The 21,684-nt window shown below is 43.8% G+C and overlaps 1 protein-coding gene across 1 annotated transcript in view; it reads left to right on the top strand.

Annotated features, from left to right (window-relative positions):
- LOC306974493 (NHS-like protein 1) overlaps positions 1-21,684 on the top strand; it is an 82,436-nt gene that overhangs the window by 45,298 nt on the left and 15,454 nt on the right. Inside the window, 1 exon segment of the mRNA XM_079571742.1 lies at positions 19,889-20,041. Within this exon segment, the coding sequence (XP_079427868.1) occupies positions 19,889-20,041 (153 nt within the window).

Below are 21,684 nucleotides of genomic sequence, written 5' to 3' on the forward strand. Positions count from 1 at the left end.
TTAACGCTGCACAGCTCACAGATGAAGACCTGCTTTTTTTGGACTAACTTTGGCATCTTTTTACTGGATTTTTCTCTTTCGTAGACCATCCTCTTCGAAGGGATCTCTGATTAACTTTATGTAACAATAGTTTTTGTGTTTTACTTGTCATGGAGTTACATTTTGTAATCTAACACTGGGCACAGCTTGTCTTTGTCAGGCAAATCAATGCAGGTCAATAGAGTCCCCTGAGAGGAGGAGGAAGCACAAAAACAGTAGGAGGAGACTGAGGGGGGGCGATTTGGTCCCCTGTGAGTCCCAGGAACCTCCAAAAAGCCACACTCCTGTCAGAAGGGGAGGTGCTGCTGCATGCCCGCCACTTCTAGCTAAAGGAAGCTACTGGAGGGCCCAGAAGGAGGGGTCTTTGGCTTGTTAAGGGGGGGGTGGAGGTCTTAGCGGGGGGATGATCACATACGTCCAGTGCCTCTCAGCGGGACCGGCGGTCGGTTGTTTGGATAAGAAGACATGCTATGAAGGTCCCCCCAGAAAGGCGCGGAGTATCTCGTGCTCTTTGCGATGCGCCTCCAAGATGGGGAACAGCCTGCAGCATTCCGAGGCCCACCCTTACCCCTACCCCTATCCCAGGACAGTCAGCAGCAGCAGGCCAGAGGGGTGTCTTCGAAAACGGCTCCTGTCGGTGTCCAAGGTGCACCAGAGACCGGATTCCCTGTGGGTTCCCAAACCTCTGCTAGGACCCAATAAGGGATCAACGCAGGGGAAGACGCCAAACAGCCAGGATGCAAAAGGTACATGAGAAAAGTTTGGATACGCAGCGCCCCATTAGTGTTGGTGTTTTTCTGTGAGTTAGTGCTAAGCAGATGGACTAAATATCACATTGCTCGACTACATTAAGGCTTACGGTAAATGCCAGGGAGAGAAGTTTGAATTTAGAGTGGACAAGATTAGCATCGGTGCCTTTTCTAATCTAATTGGCAAACTTTATATCACATTCTTCTTCTAGTATGATGATGACTATTGCCCTTCTCAAAGTTACTATTGTTTGTGGTGCTATTATTGCTCACTGTGAAGCTACATAAATATCGTAAACACTAACAGCCAGGCTTCAAAATGCTAATGTAAGTTCTTGTTTTTAGTTTGAATGCAATACCACAATGCCCCGCGATGACAGTACTACTCTTGGCTGTTCAACTGCCTTCTTAATAGTCATCAGTCACCTGGATTGTCCTGTATGTCACTGTGTCACTCACTGCTTACACGCTCGCCCAATCCAGGCTTAGCCACTTCTAAAAGCTGCCTGCTTTCCATCCCCTTGTCACTGGACGGTCTGCCGTGTCCGCGCAGCGCTCTCGTCGTTATGGAGGACCTGGTTATTGTGCGCCATTAATGCAGGTTGTGACTTTGTGGCCCCCAGTGACCTTTGACTCCAGCAGTGATGGAGAGAGGTTCTTAAGGAGGATCTCTGTGACCTCTACTTGAAAAGATTAATGAACAGTGTCATCTGAATGTAATGTATGTTCAGTCTTATCCATTTACCGTGTTTTCCGCGCTATAAGTCGCTCTGGAGTATAAGTCGCACCAGCCAAAAAATGCAAATATAATGAAGAAGAAAAAAACAACCTGCTGGGTTGCAGGTGACATCACAGCATTCTAAAGGCCTATACTGTTATATAGAGGAAAAATTATTTTGTTTTTGAGGACATTTTTGGTCTTGTACAGAGAGATCTTTGACCCAGTGACTGATATTAAAGATCATTTTTTAAATTCATATATTTTCTTTTTAGCTACGACTTGTGAAAGTGTAATGTTATTAATAGGAAAAACTGGCTCCTGCCCCCCGCTGGGTCCGATGACATCATCACATTCTAGAACCTGCAACCCAGCAATACAAGTTGCTCCGGAGTATAAGTCGCACCAGCCTTGGCGACTACCTGGGCATAGAGGCGTAGCTGCACCGTTGACAAGCCTCTAGCATAAGTTGCACCCCCCGCTAAACTGTGAAAATGTGCGACTTATAGTCCGGAAAACATGGTATTTAGCGTTTGTCCTACTACTTCTTACTATTTTCTTCCGGGGGCCCCACAGCCAATCACGTGCCTTAATTTGAGATGGTTCTCTTGGTTCTTGATCTGCTTGGGACTAATAAAGATTCAGCCTTTTATACTGAGACTTCCTTCATGTAGAAATGTGCCTCTCTGTGATCAGTGACATACTCCGGCCCTGTATGTGGGACAGTGGAGAACACTGTAACTGAGGATGCTCCCCTGGGTGGGCACCCCTGGGAACAGCAGACAATAGCAGGCAGCTGGAGGTGATGGGCCGGGCCAAGAGGGAGCAGTGTAACGGGACTGACAGTATGTGTGGGGGGGTGCGGCTGGGGTTAAAGAGGTGACCCACTTTCACCTCCGACACTGAAGAAACCATCAGGGATAAGATCCAATCGCTGAAAGATAGTTTGAAAGATGTGCTCCCTCTAGAAAACTGCACATAAAGAGAAAGAGGATCAAATCAATTCTATATAGCAACCTATGAAGCTTTTTAATCGCTGCCTATAAAGTTATTTGGCAGTTGCATGATCAATCATCCCAGACGTCTTGTTGTGGTGACATCGTTCTGCCAGATGATTGAGGCTCGGTAGACCTCATGCATGCTTTAGCTAACATGCAGTGACAGGCCGAGATGCCGCACAGTGGGTTAGTTATTGTACGTGTAAAGCTCAAGCAACACTGACTGCATTGACCACTGGACCAAGAAAATAACGGTCGCACATTTTTCTGACGTTTGCCTCTTTTGCACACCCTTCCCTTTGCATGGAACAACCTTTATCTTTGTTCCTGGCCGTTTCCAAGTGAAGCAGGTGTTGCTCGAGATCCGCTCTAATCCCTAAAGTGAGAAGGTCCGATTCTGCGATTGGCCAGAGTGTTCCAATGTCTCCCAAAGGACCGGCACCTGTGGGAGACGGGGGGGAAGAGTAACCAGATAAAGCCAAAGGAAATGGATTGACTGCTTTTAAAGAGTGGAGTGTGCCGGAAGACCTTTGAGGCTAATATAACTGTCAATGGGGGAGGATGCATCAATTTTGGCTGTTTATTGGCATTGATAGATTTCGCTTTGTTGAGCAACTTTACATTAAAATGTGGTTCGTACATTTCTATTTCAGCTCTTAACTTTACTTTCTCTATAGCCTCGTTGGCCAGTCGACTTAAATAAATAATACCTGAATCTGAAATTGGACCAAATAAGAAAACGAAAGGTTATGCAGCTATTCTAGATCAGTCTGTAAATGCTATTTGTGAGTCTGCCTGTCGTGGCTCATACCGACCCAAACATCTCAGATTGGTGAAGACAGGTCTGACCCCCACAGTCGCGGGCTTAGGGTCAGGAACAATAGATTCTGCAGCACGACACACCACTTAATGAGATGGAGAAAAGGACGGGGATTTTGCGAACACAGACGCACGCACACACTTTCGGGAACCCGGGTCAGGGGGGGTGCGGGCCGTCGCTCATCTGTAAAATGGGCTAAGGCACTGTTTTTCTTCAACGTGGTCGTGTCTCATCCAGGCTTTACTGAGTCACTGTGTGGTTCAATCAGACCTCTTGGTGAATTTAACAAAACAATATAACTTCAGCAATTCGGGGATATTTGGTGTGTTTAATATGTGATTTGGTTTGGTGAATGAATTAGCTGTTAATAAAGTAACATCTTTGGATAAAATTGGGCATGTTTGTTTCCTTTGTAACGGTGTAGTTATGAGTGTGGAAACTTCTATTTCCGTACTAAACTGTCCTGATTTAAAGTTTCCTACACTGAAAATAGGCTCAAGCCATGCCCTTAAGAAGAATAAATAACCTGTCCTTTGTGGGTCGACATTGCATGATCCAAAGTGGAGCCCCAGTAGAACAGAAGCAGTAGTTTGAACTTTTAAATCTCCATCTCTATCTTTTTTGTTTCTCTGTCTACTACGGAGCACTTTGGTGTTTTGGACTGCTATTCTTGGACCATTTCAACACATACTGTATTTGAATAGCTTGATATTTTGCGAGGCTCGTATATCCTGGTCTTTCTTTCCCGTCTTTAGATGAAGGTTAAAGGATAATGAGTCATTAATGGCCAGACGTGTGTGTGACATAGTGCACTCTCTCAGCTGCTCGGAGGCCTAATAGGTAATGGCTGGTCAGTGATTTGTGAAACAGGTGCTCTTCCATCATGTGTGACAAAGCCTAATGAAGTCTTCACTGCTCAGGGATCACAGCTAACAGAGTTGGCTCTGAGTACTAGTATATCAGGGGAATCGCAGTGCAGAAAATGACCAAAATAAAGGAGCTTAAGACAAGTTTGGAAAGTGTTGGTTTTTCATCCTCACTTGAATGAATTCATGCCAAACAGTTTAATTGGCTGACAAGTTGTCCTACTATAATATCAATGGTTTGTTTATTAAATTTATGTCTTAAATAATTTGTTGAGATGAATTGCCTGGACTCAGCTGGCTCTTTATTTGCAGTAGAGATTGACAGAGAATTGGATAAGTCTATTTGGATGTCAGGTGGGATCAGCTGGAGACCCTCACAGCCCCATGTGTGCAATGGCTTTTACTTAACGTCTTGATTATCGCGTTAGGTCAGAGCGCTCCAGATAATCACAGAAATCTTCAGAGACATTTATCCCTCCATTCAGCGAGGCTGCCACATGGTGAAGCAGCAGCGTCAGCTTAATTTAGTCAAGATGAACGATCGGTTTGTTTTTGAAATGTCAAAGCACATACAAAATGACTACTATCAATTTGATTTATTTCATGGTTTGTCCCAGTTCAATGGCTTTTTTAAAAGCCTAAACAAAAGGTGGCTGCATAGTTGTGTGGTATCTTAAGTCTCAATAAGTCTAAGGCATGTTATTGTTGTTGTAATGATTTGTCCCTGAACCTATACTCTACCTGCAAATACAGGGGCATTTCAATGTTATTCTTTTTATGGATCAACCATTAGATGTGGTCCAAACGCATTCTTAACTTTTCTAGCATTTATCTAGCAGCAGGAAGAGTTACAGTCACAATAATGCAACAAGTTCACTGGTCGAGTTTCGGTGCACACAATAAAAGAAGAAAAGAGAAATGTATGTATTTGTGCAAAGCCTGTTTCTGCTTTCAGCTGACTTGCAACAACAATTGGCTGAACTCCATCTGTGTTCTCTAAAGACGCCCATACTGCAGCGGGGGACTTGTTAGTAAGACCATCTAATTGCAGAATCTAATTGTGCTGCAGCATTGCACATAAAGTGTGCTTAAAGGCCGCATGTCCGCGCCGACCTCACTCCCGGCTCATTTTCTTAATGAGAGACTGCATTAGGCCAGGTTTTTTCCACCACCACATGCTGCTTCAGTCTGGTCCTCTGAGGTTCTGCCCCTGTGTGCCCTCATGCCCCATAATGCTGCCTGTGCACTGCTGACTAATGCTGCTTTATTGTTCAGTATATTGGATTATTCCCTTTTAAACTTGACCCATTTTTTTATTTTTGAATACACATTGAAAAAGCAGAAGCGTAGCATATGGTGCTGCACGATACATCACAATCTTGTGTCATCTATTGATAAGATAAGATAAGCCTTTATTGATCTCACAATGGAGAAATTCACTTGTTGCATCAGCTCTCAAGAAACATGTGCAAAAAAGAACAGAAAATGTGGCATCAATTAAATAGTAAATACAGGGATCTTATATACAACGATTTAAAAAAAAAGCTTTAAGGGGTAAGAAGTATAAACAATAAAAAAAAAATATAATAATTAGACTATAAAAATGTCTGCTGTGCAGCCGCAACATCTCTAAAGCAACACAAACCTGGCTAGTTTCATACAGCAGAGACAGCTTTTCTAACGTCCATACATGGTATACAATATTCAGGTGACAACTAATATTGCATTACAGCATAGCAGAGGTTTTCAGCAAGTTTTCGTCTTTGCTCCAAGTTTAGAAAGGATTTGCTACATTGAAACCATCCGTACGAATGAGAGATTACAAATTTCCCTCTAATGTAAACCTTTCATGTTGCATGTCATTCTCCCTTACACTTTGTGGGCCTATTGCGTCCGCTAAATCTCCAAATATTATGCAAATTCAACCTGCACTTCTAATTGGCCAACATCAATGGCTGGATATTTTCCTTTTCAGCCCAAAAATTCAGTGATACTAGCAGCGCCAGCAAATTAGCACCACCTTTCTGTGTACCAGCAGTCCCAGGCCCGCTGTCCGCCTCGGTCCCCCTTGTATCTGCTGGAGGTTTCATTAAGCCTCAAAGCCCTGTGCCCCATACAGGCTGATTACAAAAGGACAAGAGGGAAGGGAGGCAAAGGAGGAAAGTGATTTTAAGAGCCTCTCTAAATCTGTCCTGTTAATGAGTTGTCCTCGCCATGGCAACGTCTCCTTCTGAGGGCCCGGTCTCTACAGGCGGAGGTGGAGGTGGATTAGGGGTAAGAGCCAGATGAAAAGGCGGTAAAACACAGAGACTATGATGTTGCTATTGATTTTTAAAAGCTATGGAGCGTGTAGGCAGAAGGTTTGCTAGCTTGCTTTTGTCCAATTAAAAGTCATCACGGTGATAACTCTGTGAAACGTAGTAACTTTGTTTTGCAGTTATGACTAGTTATCACCACAAGGGGGAGCTGTCGTACACAAAAAGACATTCAAACCAAAGCAGAAGTCAGAAACAGCACATGGTTTTGTTAGTTTTAAGAATATAAAGATTAGAGTTGTTTATTCTAAAGCTTAGTTAACAATTTTATTACTTATTATATATCATTTTTATCGGAGGCTTTACTTTTATTACTCTCAGAGCAGGAAATGACAAAAGAAATGTGTAAATTGATGATGAAGATAATATGTCCTCAAGCATTGTCCCTACTGCTGCAAAATTTGAATGAGGAAAAGAAAGAAATGCTTCTTTTGCAGTGATTGACCAATCATTGAAGTGTGAAACTTGATTATTAACAGATTAGTAAAACTGTCCTTACTTAAGTTGCTCCCCTAAAGTAAAGAACCACCGTTTCTACTTCAGTAAATATTTGCACAACTTGAGGGTAACTCGTTTCATGTCGATGTCTCTTGTGTCCTTAGGCAAATTATCTGTGGACCATTAACCAGTGCAGTAGTCGCTGAGAGGGACACACACGCTACACGCTACATTACCTACTAATGTCATTTACAAAACTGTTACATTTATGCATATCAGGATTGTATCGCCGCATTTACCCACAGCAGAAGAGACACATGGGGCGTCAGGGTGAATTTAATTTTGACCCGTAGCGAACATAAATTTTAGGAGTATTTGATCAGAAGCCTGGCCCCGTTTTCCCTGGGGGCCCATTAAGGGGTCGCACTTATTACATCCTGGAGAGGTGTGCGCTCTATATTAAAGCTCCCCATCCTATCATTATTGCTCCAAGAGGGCGAAAGGGGGGAGTGATGGAGGCGGGCAGGGGGAGGGGTTAAGTGGATTTGGCTTCCTTCCCCCCCCCCCAGACAAGGTCCCGGGGCAGGATTATGAATGGAAGGAGTCTCACAGCCACATAGACAGCATATTCAATGTACGGTATCATTGATAATCAGATGGCACCATTAATTACTGTGTGTTGTGTGATACTGATCCGCATCATCCGTCACTAAGCCTGTTCAGAGACATATTTAAATCCTTGTTTGACGCACTGACATTCAAGGATTACAACAACTTTAGCCATAGCTAGAGGGCTATAGCATGGACCCAATAGACTTTCTTATTAGCTTCGGTGCAAAAAGTCAGCCTAGATGTTAAGGCTGCAGTTTCAAGGTTTTGATCTCCCTTTTCAGCTCCAACCATTTGCTGAATGTCTTTCCCCTCTCCACACCCGCAAATCACAGTGAACTTTCCTGTCTACCAAAGCCTGTATAGACCAATTAAAATCAATGAAATGGAAATAAAATACAAACTTTTGAACAACCTTCGTCCGCAGTCCCGCAGCTCACACAAAATTGGATCAATGTGGTGGACAAGTTGAGCTCAGCAAACCCGGTCAGGCTGATCATGCTCTGTAATTGTATTGGTGTTATCTCACTGATCAATACCGGGCCAGATCGCACCACCAGACCTTATATCCGACTTCTGCCCCGGCTGCAAATGCCCTATTCGCTTAATTTAGGTTTGGAGAGTTTGACCATTTCCTGCCCTCCCCGATTGACCTACTGTTGTTGCTGATGTGAAGTGAGTTGCATTGTGGGAAGTGGGTCAGAGATGGTGATTTAGATTTTCCCTATAAGATGCTCTTCATAGACGCCCGCACGGTTTATGGTGTGTCTTGTATATACACACACACACACACACACACAGGCTGTGAGTCCTCAGCGCAGCAGCATTGCCCCTGGTGGCTTGTTGCTTTATGCCCTTGGGCGAATGGAGGCACTTAACCTAAATTAACTCAGTCTGTCCTCGCTTTTGTCGAGACCAGAGAACACCCCGGTGACAGGGGGGCCCGTACTATAGTAACACAGAAGTAAAGGCAAAGAGGAAATGAAATGTAAGCAAGTTGTTGTACTATATGTGAACTTTTAGTGGCTGCATTATGTTAACATGACAAAAAGTGTAGGTTTTAGGCACAGGAAATTCTCTTTTATTTAAAAAAAAAAAAAAATCTTTGTGCATCTTCGGGCCATTGTGCAAATTTACAACGTTGGCCGTTCTTTCTTTCTTTCTTTCTTTCTTTCTTTCTTTCTTTCTTTCTGTCTTTCTGTCTTTCTGTCTTTCTTTCTTTTCTTCTTTCTTTCTGTCTTTTCTTCTATCATTCCTTTTCTTCTGTCTTTCCTTTTCTTCCTTTCTTTATTTCTTTCTTTCTTTTTTCTTTACTTCCTTCCTTTCTTTACTTCTTTCCTTCCTTTCTTTACTTCCTTCCTTTACTTCTTTCCTTCCTTTCTTTTCTTCTTTCCTTCCTTCCTTTCTTTACTTCTTTCCTTCCTTTCTTTACTTCTTTCCTTCCTTTCTTTACTTCCTTTCTTTACTTCTTTACTTTACTTCCTTCCCTTCTTTTCTTTACTTCCTTCCCTTCTTTACTTCTTTCCTTCCCTTCTTTACTTCTTTCCTTCCTTTCTTTTCTTCTTTCCTTTCTTTCTTTCTTTCTTTTCTTCTTTCCTTCCTTCTTTTTTTTTATAATTTTTTCTTTCCTTCGTTCCTTCCTTCTTTTTTTAATCATTTTTTCTTCTGTCCTTCGTTCCTTCCTTCTTTTCTTCTATCATTCCTTTTCTTCTGTCCTTCCTCCTTTCCTTCCTTCCTTCTTTCTTCCCTACAATTTTCCCCATGGACCTAAAACATGCACAACAGCGCATGAACCATGAATCATGCATCAATGTTTTGCCTGGTCACCCGTGTGCCACACTGAAGTCAAATGCAGTGAACTGAAGTAGATGGTAATTTTACACAGTATGTAAAAATCACTGAATATATTAGGAATGGTGAGATCTGCAGGCTCAGGGGGAAAAGCAAGCCCAGAACCACCTTACATCTCCATAAACTGCACATAAAATACAGTTATCGCTCGCAACTGCAGATTCCAGCGGCTGCGTATCGAAGGTCATTTTACCAAAGTGGACATTATTCATATCTCTCATTTCTTTAAGTAAGTGAGCGTTCAGCTGCAGAGCCACTGTGGACCTGTAAAAGTCCATTTCCATAGTGTCAGATTTACAGCTCCAGTGTGTGTGTGTAAAGTTAATTATAAAATCAGATTAATAACGCACTCTGAGGCCCCGAGGAGTGAAGCTGCAGACAGCGGTGTTGAAATGTGGGTCAGAAAAACAGCCTGGCAGCCAGCAGAATGTAGCACAGGCAGGACGTCCCGATGCGATGGTGCACGGGGTGTCTCTCGGTAAACTCTGTGTTTACCGTCTCGCCTTTAATGACATGGAACACAAGGATTTACAGTGCCCCATCATGTTTTGTGACTTGGTTGTAAAGTTCATATAACCACAGTCAAGGTAATTATGATTGGAACAGTAAAATCTTAAAGGTCGTGCAATTCCTCGTTGTAAATGGTGTATTACATTGAGCAGATGTTGAGATGACAGAGCACCAAGACTTGAAATCATAGTAGACTAACTGTAGTAAAAGCCATGAGGTTATTGATGCTGCGGGTCCTCGGAGATTTGACAAGAACCCTGAGTCGATATGAGTGGAGACGACGAGGCGGCTGCCACTAATGGCCACTAATGCTGCTGAGATCTATATTGGGATTTCCATAGTGTGTTGTCTTGGGGTATCGGTGACTTCACCTTCCACAGAATAAGGCTACAGGGTCCTGCCACAACCGCACTTTTCATCCCAAACAACGTTGGGCTGTAAAACTTTGTTGCCATTCTTGTGTCAGCAAACTCAAGTTGTCCGGCCAACCTATCAGGTTATGGCCCTTCCCAGTACATGGGGGGTAACCGTCTTGGCGATGTTGCCTGCTTAAAATTGCGTTTCCCTGGGTGAAAAAGACACTTGGCCTCAAATCTATAGTGACAGTGGCATAAAAAACAAAGTTAGCAACAAAACAGCCTCCTTCTTTGACTGAAAAGCTACAAATCAGCTCTTTAAACGGCCACTTTCACATGATATGTTCAACAGGCGTGCACATAGCGGGCACGCCTTTCTTGTGCCTGGCTGAACATTGAGCTGTAAAGTTTCACCATTCAATAGACGCATCGGAGAGACTTTTAACAGTAGCATGCATCCATGTCGGTTCAGCCTTTTTTGGCGTTTTGCAGCTGTTGAACGTGGATTATGTTACAGAAAATGGCGATAACAATGAAATGTGCGTTTAGGTGCTCGTTCTCGCTCTATTATCCAAGCTCCGATTTCAAAGAGGCGCTCGGGTCAGACGCCAGCGGAGAGAAAATGAAGCATGACGGGCAAACATGCTGTGTCTTTGTACGTGTTGGACATTTTATCTTCCTTTTGCCAGTGTTTGTATTGAAGTCAGGTCTACAAAAAGGACAAAATAAGTATTTTCAATTTACTGAATCCAAACTCTTATTTGGGAGTCTTCCGTCTTCTCCTGAAACCTTTTTCGGTCTCCCCTGACTAACTACCCTTTGAGTTTTTATCTCGTCTCCTCTTTTGTCCCACTAAACGCTTCCTTTATGCCCAGCCTTACATTTCCGCTCAGCAAAATGACTCCCACATCAAAGTTATCTTGTGCAAACTTTGCGTTCATCTTTCTTTTGTCTTGCCGGCCTTTTGTGCTGCTTCACTTTTGATACTATCTCTTTGGACCTTTTTCAAAGTCCACATGCACCCGTTTTGGGCCAAACGCATTGAAATGTACTGAGGTTTTCTTCACCACAACAAAGGAGGCACAAAGATATATATGAATGGTTTGTGGATATCATGCAGTGCAGACATAGTTTGCAGGAAGCCTCCACGACCCAAGGTTTTCTCATGGATGACAAAGAAGCCGCAGCCTTTTGTAGAGAGAGGCCCCATTCACTTAGATGAATTCATTATCATAGACTCAAGATCCAGAGGTGCACTTTAAGCTTTTGTAATCATGTTTTGCCCTATAAATTTCAAATATTTTGTTCTGTTTTGGGTGAATCGTATTACTAAAGTTGCCAACTCTTTTCCAGAAGCTGCCTGTGCACTGACTTCATGTTTTTATTGTAAACATTCATATATTGAAGAAAAGGCTTAGTGTGATTTTCAGATGTCGCAGTATATACTTTTGCTCCAATAAAATCACCTTGATATGACTTCCAAAATCGACAAATTAACTTAATGACTTCCAATTCAAATGAGGTTAATGCAAAATGTCTGGGGCCCAGAGGAAAAAGGTCTAGAGTTCACTCCCGCCCGACAGTCACTCGAATCACCCATCTGTGTGTTGTATCAGAGCTGGCGGAGTCTAATCGAGGGCAGAGATGACGACATTGTGTGTGTGTGAACTTGGTGGCTGTGATGGCATCCCGACTGCTTCAATAGAGCAGGTCATTTGGAAACTGCAGCGCGTTGCGTGGGGGGGGGAGGATAGTTGATGGACAAGTGCAGCCGATGTGAGATCGACCGGGATCAGGGTAAAGGTTCGCGAGAAAAAGCGAGGATTGCGACACTCGGGAACCCACTGTTAAAGCCGTTACAACAGTAAAAGTTTGACTTGTTGACTCAGCCCAGACTCTCACCTCCTGCCCCTGTTTATTCAGAAGGCAGTTGAAGTTTAACTGCTGTGTTAGCGAGTGTTTCACTCTCAAGACAAGCCTCATTTTGTTTGGTCTCTTTAAAGGCCGCTCAGTGTATCATCACATTGCAAAATTAGGTGACATCATCCACATCACAGGAAGCCGAAAATATCTCAAAGGCTCTGACTGAGATTGACTAATATCTGCTTATGCAAATGCTTCGTAACTGAAAATTGTGCAAGACATGTACATATATTCGCTCACGCCAGGTGGTTTAATACTAAAACAACCACAGGCTTCATGCACTGCTTTGAAAAGAATATTCATGGGGTTCACTACATCTCAAAGATTCCCAGTGACTTCTGATGTTGGCGTTTCATTCACAGAAACGTGCACATCAAAGAACCGGCGAGCGCGTTGTAACTTATTCATGTCCAGCTGCAAAAACAACGCACTGTGCTAGTTAAGATGCAAATGCTCCCAAGTTAAATCAGGCTTAATGTCTTCTTCTTCTTCTTATCTTTCCCCTTCAGGTTGGAAATGAAATGGCTGGTGTGCAAGGTCAAAGCGTGAACGAGGGGAGAGCCAGGGGAGGATGAGAGTAAAGGGGGGGGGGCGCAGAGTGGGTTGAAAATCAATACAGACTTGATTACATTACCAGAAATGGAGGCTTGAACAAGGTTTTGTGGAAATTAGACCAATCAAAGTGTTAAAAATAAATGGAAATGTGTTGAGATACTGGATCCAAGCGAGGCGTGAGAATGATAAGATGGTGTGAGCTATTGGATCGGTCCCGTTTGCCGCGGCGACGCTCATTGCCCTTCAGCCTAATTGTGTCTGAGAATAACACTCGTGAAGGATGTCAGTGTCTGGCTTCTTACATGGTCGGATTTTGTTAAACATGGAGAAAACAGTTCCAATTAATATTTAAATCCTTTTTGAACAGATGACAATACAATTACCTAAATGACGGCTTAATTGTGCAGCCGCATCTCACGCCTTGGTAAAGACGTCTCAATATCTTATCCACATTTGAACAGCCGCCCTATAATGACCTTCCTCGTGATGATAATATAGTAATCTTCTTTTTTTTTTTGCCTGAGGTCCATTTGCCGAGTCAGCGCCCCGTCTGCCCATCCCTGCTTAAGAGAGATGAAAGATTGATATTGTTTGGTCTGGTCTATGGCCGGGGCAGCCATTCATCTTTCAATAGTGAAGCATGTTATGGGCGTATGGCTGAGTGGACCGGGAGCCCTAATCCTGGAGCTGTGGCCTAGATTTGGAGACCCCCTTAGCGGAGGGAGCTGTAGGCTTGTGCGTGAATGAGTGAGTGCGGTCGCTATGTCTAGAACAATAGGGCTTTTTAATGAGAGGAGCAGCGTGGGCTCGCGTCTGCATGTTATTAACCTAATACTGTACGCGTGCCACATACAACACAAGCCGAGCAGAGGCCAGAGGGCAGATATGGGGAGTCAAACATGGATTTAGGATTAGCGATTGACACAGACAGAGGGTAGGGGATAAACACGAAATAAGTTTTTACTACCAAAAATTAGCAATAAAGTTACAAGCTCGCATCCTGTACAAGAAAGGCACTCATTGGATATTTGTGCCAGGATGAATGGAGAAGATTGAGCAAAGAAAAACAACCTGAATCAATATCAGAATCGCACAGCAAGCTAAAAGAATGATTAGCTGTGGTGACCCAAGAGGAGAAGAGGAATAAAGTAGATTTTTTTATTAATGTGAGGAGATCTAAAAAGGCCAAGATAAGTTCTCTGTTCTTTGATGTACAAGTGCGCCAACACGCCAGCAGACGCATGTATTATTCTTTTTTTAGCTTGAATTAAGTTTAGAAGTGTTCCCTAGTGCACTGCTTTGCATCAATCTCATTGTGGGTTTTCAAAAGGCACTCAATATCTAACACAAATTATCTTCTGTCTTCTCACAAGTGAATTATTTAAAGCGCTGCCCGCAAGTCAACTGCAGTATCTCCCACTTGTGGAGAGAATACAGCGCAGAGGAAGCAAGCAAGCGGATAAAACATTTACCACAACAAAATGTCTCGGGCGATTCCTGCAAAATCACAGCCAGCGTTGTTATGCGGCACTTCAGAGGCGACGAGGGCAGGTTCGGATGATCAGAGTCTAGAGGGAGAGGAGGGAGGGGAAAAGCTTTTTAGCACAAATTCAAGGATCATTTGCAGCGCTATTCAAGCTCTTGTTGCACACTCCCCCTCCCAGCGCAGTGCATCCATTTGGGTCCTGAAAAGAAAGCCGGGCGCAGAGGGAGGGGCAGGGCCGGGCATGATAGATGTTGATGGATCGGACAATGGGATGTTTGTATGGGACTTATATTCATGTGTCAAGGATAGAGCTTCTCGTGCATGAAGTAGGCTGGGCAATTATGATGAGGTATGAATGTATGACCAAACTGGTTGAAATTCATAGAGAAAGTGCCACAAATGGCCCTAACAAACAGACATTTTATTACAAATTATTTACCATTGAATATTTGGCCCACCCTTCAGTGCCGCTGGGGCAGCCTGTCAGGAAAATCACAGTGCAGCGCCCAGGGACCCATCTCCACATCATTACAACCATATCAGTGACCAGCAATGATCACGGTACTCCTTGTGGCCCGTCTCATGCCTGGATACGTTTTAAAGGGTTGTGTCAAAAAGCATATCCAAAGTTTATACCAGTGGTTCTCAAATTTCTCACGTCAAGGAAAACATTTGATTGTCAAAGTTAAACCGATGGCCATGTTTAAACCTGGTCTAAAATAGCACTTAGCTATGAATAAGAAACGGCACAAAAGAGAACAAAGATACATAAAATGTTCTAAATAAAGAGTGAATACCACCTGAAACACACGTACCACAGTTTGAGAACCACTGGCCAAGCATTAACAGGTGGCATTACACTAAAAACACAACGGTTTGTCAATGTGGGACTTATCTGACTATAGAAATTTGATAAAACAAACTGAAATCACAATTAAAACAGTCAGACAAAGGGCAAGATTATTTGAAAACCCCTTGAGCAGAAGTAGTAATATTCCCAGATTACTGTGATGAAAAGCCAGTGCAATTATTTATGTGTGGGAGAAGTACAATATGAGAAAAGTATCAAAGAGATAAGCCCAAGGCAAGCAACAGCACTGAAATCGACCGGCTGTTGCACAAAACCTACTTCGTGTTTAACTTTGAGCTTTTTGAGTCCCTCAGTGCTGAAAGCTGAGGAGCGATGATGCTGGATAAAAGGCGAGAGGCAGCCAAGAACTCCTTGGTAACCGATGCGCAGAGGGGCAGAGGGCCCACCCCACCACCCACCCAACCCGTCTGTTGTATGTGTGTGTCTCGTAGGACCGGGACGCCTGAGGGGAGGGGTGAGCGCGGGTGCAGGGGGGGGGGCGGGGGAGTGGACCATGTGCGGAGAGATAGGGTTTTAGCCGCTCGTTGTAGGCAGTTTGTTGTGCACTTGCTGCAAACCACCGAGCAGTGAGAATGTAAGCGTGGAGCACCGCGTGCTGCCGTAGTCCCGTCACTGGATTTACTCTGTTCTGTACCCTCACTGGGACTTCCTTTTTCACATCAGAGAGATACCTCTAAAACTGGAATAATGGTGTTCATTGGGACCTCAATCAAATCTGTGATCAAATACTTTAAAAGGAAGGGTAAGTTGGATTTTCTTCTTACCTGCTGGCTTTTACTGACCGATCGTGATTTGTATATGTACTAGCTCTGGATACCACATTTCAACCAGGGGTACGGGGACCCCCGAGGGTACAGCAGCACTTAACAGGGGGTCCTCGGAATTAGATTAAAAGAAGAGGATTAGACTAGAAGAGGAAGGATTTTCAGGCTATTTAAATAATATTTTGCTGTAAAAGGTACAAGTTTGAGAGTATTTTAGTTTAGTATTGGCATTATAGTATTTTGAACACCACACTTTATCTTTTTACTAATAAATGGGGGGATCACTTTCTATGTATTTCAATGAATATGAATGTAAGTAGGGGGAATTCTAAGCATAAATGAAAGACGACCCTAAAGCATTTATCGGGCTTGGGACAGTGCCTTGTTTTTAACTGGATTCACTTGACATTTCACAATTGATAAATTTACCAAAGCTGCTGGTGTGCAATTAAAACAAGCATTAGCCATCTCATTACTGGTGAAGTTTTTATTTCATACAGGTAGGGTGTCTTTGCTTACCAATTCTTTATCAATGCTGTGTTGTTTGTAGTACCACTGCATTGTTTACCTTGTAATTCAAGTAAACAACAGTTCATTGTAACCCACCCCTCCTGCTCTCAGACTCAGCCCTCTGTTGCACCTTGTTACCAGGGAACCACACAGACAGGATTCTAAGTGCTCACGATGACCACTCACTGACCTGTTGTAAATATCCTCTTCTATTGTAGTAGTAGTTTTAATGCTATTTCAAATGTTTGCCATGACTTTGCACTGTACTTTACACAGCACAGTAATGACATGGCAATAGGATGGAAATAGAATCGTATCTTGGGATAAAAGAACATTTTGCAGTCCTTGTTTTATTATTATCAGTAAATTACTAACCACATTTATTTCTCATTTCCAGTCTTCATACTGAGGGTTAGGGGAAAGATTATTCGATTAGTCATATTATCACACAACATAAATCGGTAGTGTTCTGTTTCCATGCAATTTGCGTGACCCACTATCATCTGTATCTGTAATAAGCTCCTAATTTAATCATTTCTGCTTTTTCAAGTTGCAGACAGTAAGAACAGACTTTACTTCGGTCCTGCAGTTTGGCTTGGGGTGCAACACTAATCATTTACCTGTGTTTGGGACAGGCACAAGCAGTTTACTAGCTTGTGACCCCTTGTGGTTACCTGGAGCATTACATGTGTTGGCCTGTGTAGATTAATTTGCATTAGAGCATGTGTGGCTTTTAAGCGTGTACATTCATCGACCTGAAAGGGAGTCTTTTATAGAATAAAATGTTAATCAGCCTAAGCAGTTATCATTTCATCAATAGCTGCGGGTGGGGCACGTGCTTGGAGTTCACCTCAGCAGCTTGTGCGGACTCTAATCTCAGGTGTATTTTTAGCTGGCGTGTGCGCTTGCTGCGGTAGAGGTTGTGGTGATTCGATTAATCATGACCTCAGCATTCTGGACCGCGCAAACGGGCCCGTCCCGCACACGCCTGCACTTTGCACCTGAGCTAAGCACCTCGGTCCTTCTTTTCCCGCGAGCCACATCCACCCTCATGCTTTCGCAGCAGGAGGCAAGATTCCTGCTGAGATGTGGCTTTGGACTCACCTGGCCTTGGAAAAAACAGCTAAGGATTACAGGATGTCAAACGCAGAATAAAGGCATACGTGTTTAGTTTTCACTTCTGGGCTAAATACGAAAATCGCCATATTCAAATTGGCTCATGACTAAGTGAGAGTTGGACTACAGAGGTTTCACACAAGGCTCATACATTTCATCAATACCCTACAATGACATATCGATGCTGGCCACATGTTAGGCCCGCATGTGCTGTGGAGACTGAACTTGTTTTCATTCTGAGAGACTTAGCCCCGTGTTTTGTCTGTGGGACGGGACAGAGCTGGGACAGAGGCAAGGGGGATTAGCGGACTCCTCCTGAAAGAGTGTCCCGCCACGGTCCAGTGTGGGCTCAGTGTGTAGGGAAAGGCTCAGGGGCTTTTGTGGGCGCTGAATGCAGAGGCCGATGCTGAGGGACAATGCGGGCTTTGTGTCCATAGGCCCACCGTGTCCTTGGTGGCCCTATAGATGGGGTCCTGGCTCATTCAGACCCCAGGGCGGAGTGGGAGTGGGGGGGGGGGGGGGGGGGGTTTACCTGCACCCAAGTGAAGGAATTGAGTCTTTACTTTGAAACGATTTCAAACAGTTCAGGAAGATGTCTGGCAGGTCTAACGTTTGTGTTGCATGTTGACGATTGTGATGTGTATTATGGGGCTGGGGTTGTGTATTGTGTCCTGAGCCGTGTGTATTGTGTCCTACGATGTGTCCGATCGATCTCTGCACCATGCTGCAACATATAACATATTATTGACCTGCTGCAAGTCACCAGTTTACAATGTTGACATATCTACATAGAGTGCACAGGCATGTCAATCGTTACATGTACACAATAAATAACAATAGATTGAGTAGTGATTAAGTATGTTTGTGGATACTGTACTGTCGGTCTGTTCACTGTCGGTATCATCAAACCTGCAAAACAGTGCTCAGTTCTACCCTATTTAATCTAAGAGGTAGTTTAAATGAGTGTCTACCGCTCTCGTTTTTCAAAGGGGATTAACACAACCAGGAGTGTTGTGTACTGTCTAGGGTCCCCTCAATATTAATGAGCGGGCATTTTATCATGTTGATTTAAAGGAAAGGGGTGATAAGGAAGAAGAAGGCCGTGCAGTGCCTGTGGTCATTAGTTAAAAGCCGCGGAGCAGACATGAATAAACACAATACACTGGCTCCACGACTAGAGTTAACTGCTGTGCGTCCCTAAATGAGGTGCAAACGGCCTGGGGATGTCGTGATTCTGCGCCAGTGAGACCCCGAAGGCACAACCAGCACCTCTGTTGGATTGTCTTGGTGCTCTCCCCAACTGTAAACTTTCTCTTTCACTCACATTGTTTGCCACAAATATAAACGTCTGCATCGCTCTTGTCTTACCATTACTTGAATCAGTGTATTATAGCGTCTCGTCTGACACTTTCCATGGCTATTGGCTCATTTGCAGGCTCCCACCCCAACACGGCATCCTCCCCCCAATGATCAGCTCATTTGCACCTGTGAAAAAAGCTCTCCACAACAAACTCCCGGCCCCTTACAAGACTGTCCCCTTCCTCCCTTAGTCCTTTAGTTTTGTTCTTCACTCCACTCGGACAAGTTGTGTGAGTAAGCATGGGGATTTACGAGCAGAGGTCTGAGATTTTTGGATTTTAAGATGGAAGTAATATTACATCCACGCTCACCAACGCTGGCGTGGATCCGATCACTTGGTAAGAGACTCTAGATTCGCTCTCAACAATAAGAGCCCTAGATGATAAGTCCATGAATTCTACTTCAAACAGAAATGGAAACCTTATAAAATTGAGTATGTTTTGGCAAAGTCTGACTTGAGAAACAGCAATATGTATTGATTTTAAGTGGGCTGCTGCATTAAAATGTACTGTTGTGCTTAACCCATAGCATGTAGCTTAATGTGTGCCAAAACTTATGCACATCTCAGAGTATTTCAAGGTGCAGTTTCTCGTTGAAGTCCATACATAGTCGTCCATCATGTTGCCTCAGTTTTAAAAAGTGGTATCATTTAGTTTATTTTTGTTTGCTATTTGTTCTGTGCTGACCAGTTCATTTCCCTCCAACTTGTCCCTGTACATTTCCCCCTCCCTGTGTGTGTGTGTGTGTGTGTGTGTGTGTGTGTGTGTGTGTGTGTGTGTGTGTGTGGCCTGCCATGTGATGTTGCAGATAAGTGCGATGCCGTAGGTGGGCAGAGTGACACCTCAATACAAAGAAACACGCTCCTTCCTCTTCCCCCGTGTTACAAGTATAAACACAACCTGTTTACAAGACAGTATTCACGATGTGGTGTGAAAACTGTGAGACCTCAATGGGGCAACACTACAGCTTTTTGGGAAATAATGGTCAAAAAAAAAAAAAAAAATCTGACCCGGGTGTCTTTTTGTGTCTTTATAGCCGTGTCCAATCTAGACGAGGAGAGCAAATGGACCGTTCACTACACCGCTCCGTGGCACCAACAGGAAAACGTCTTTCTACCCGGCAGCCGGCCCCCGTGTGTGGAGGACCTTCATCGTCAAGCTAAAGTCAACCTCAAGACTGCGCTACGAGGTGAGGCCTTTTCACATTTACATTTAGCTTTTTTTTAAATGGTGGATTGCCTGTGCCGCCAAAGTCTCCGCTGCACACATGGCATTAATCTGTACACTGATTATAATAATGCATGGTGTAGGGACATATTGTATGATGCAGCGCGGGGCATGATTTCTCACTGTCCTCTGGTGAAACTTGCTGAACCAAGCAAAATCCACAGAATCTTATTAAACTCAATGCCATCACTATTGACACGGCAAGGTCATGCTACACGTGCTGCAGCATCTACCACTACATATATGTGAAGAGTGATCCAATACCGCAGATGCTTGGTATACCGCCGCCTTGTTTGGCCAAAACCGTGAGACAAACGGTGGAAGTCAAGTCAGAACAGAACAGCAAGTCCTGACAACCTGCAAACGACAGGAAGGAGGGCTGTGACAGGAGGTTTGTTTACTGTTGGACACAGTCGCTCAGATGCGATGAATACAGTCACGGGAAAAAACAAACTCTTCAACAGCAAATGTTTTGTTAAAGTATGTTCTGTATTTGCATTTCTGCTCAAATGTAGTGCAGATGTAAAGGGGGAAATTGGCTGTAACAAACCTGATTTATCAAGGGAGGGACTGTGGTTGGTGGTGTGTTCAGGGTTCCTGGGAAAGTTTCTCTCACCCATTTGTCAGACAGCGGGAAACTCGCACACAAGGTTGTATTTGGGTGGTATGTTTGCGTAAGGCTTGTTGTGACGGTCTCAATGGCCTTGTTCTAGATAAAACCTGTGTCACCTGGTTTCTACAACAAAATCCCACAAACGGCTTTAGTCCCACGCGCTAGCTCTGCTTTCCACACTTTGACCCCCGCGCTGCAGCGTTGTACTTTCTGCATTATTTATGTGGCTGGTCCTGGTCAACAAACAACACCTGGGATGTGGGATTATTCCCCGCCCCACCCCCCCACCCCACACGCTGTCAGCTCCTATCACCGCCAGCGTGCCCCAGGGGTCCCAGCTCAGAGGCAACAGGTGTCCAATGAATGCACCTGTCTGTTGTACACACTGTAGACTCATGCGCACTGTCCCGGTTTCTTAGCCGATCAAGTGAAAACAACACCAGTGGTTGATATACTACAGTGCACGGCTTAATAGGGTTGCGAGGTTAATTGCAGTGGAAGCAAAATCACAATCGAGTGTATGTTTTTGAGCTGTCAAGATTCATCCAATGAGTAGCCAATGGTGATATAAACTCATACCAATAAGGTGAATGAAGTTGTGTGTTTGCAGAGTTGTAGTTCCTTGCTTTGAACCGGAGTATTCCTCTGTAGGTCAGACAGAGCATTAAGAAAACAAACAGCCATAATCTCTTTATCGCAATCCTATATTAGCAACTTCAACATTACCTTTGTTAGATTAAGGGAGTCCCAAGATGAACTTTAGCTTTGTAGAATATAGAGCCCGACCGATATGGGATTTTCTAAGGCCGATGCTGATATTTTGGGATGTTATTTGGCCGAAATGCTCGGCCGATATTTCTGGCTGATATTATTGGCAGATTTTTCCAGATGTCTGGTCTATAATCCTGTAAAAACAAATACTTGGCCGCTCCAGCACTGGGCGATTTTATTTTATTACTTTAGCTGAGGTGGCTCGGGCATCTGTTCCGGAT

The sequence above is a fragment of the Gobius niger genome (assembly GCF_951799975.1).
Source record: "Gobius niger genome assembly, chromosome: 15".
In the NCBI taxonomy this organism is placed as follows: Eukaryota; Metazoa; Chordata; class Actinopteri; order Gobiiformes; family Gobiidae; genus Gobius; species Gobius niger.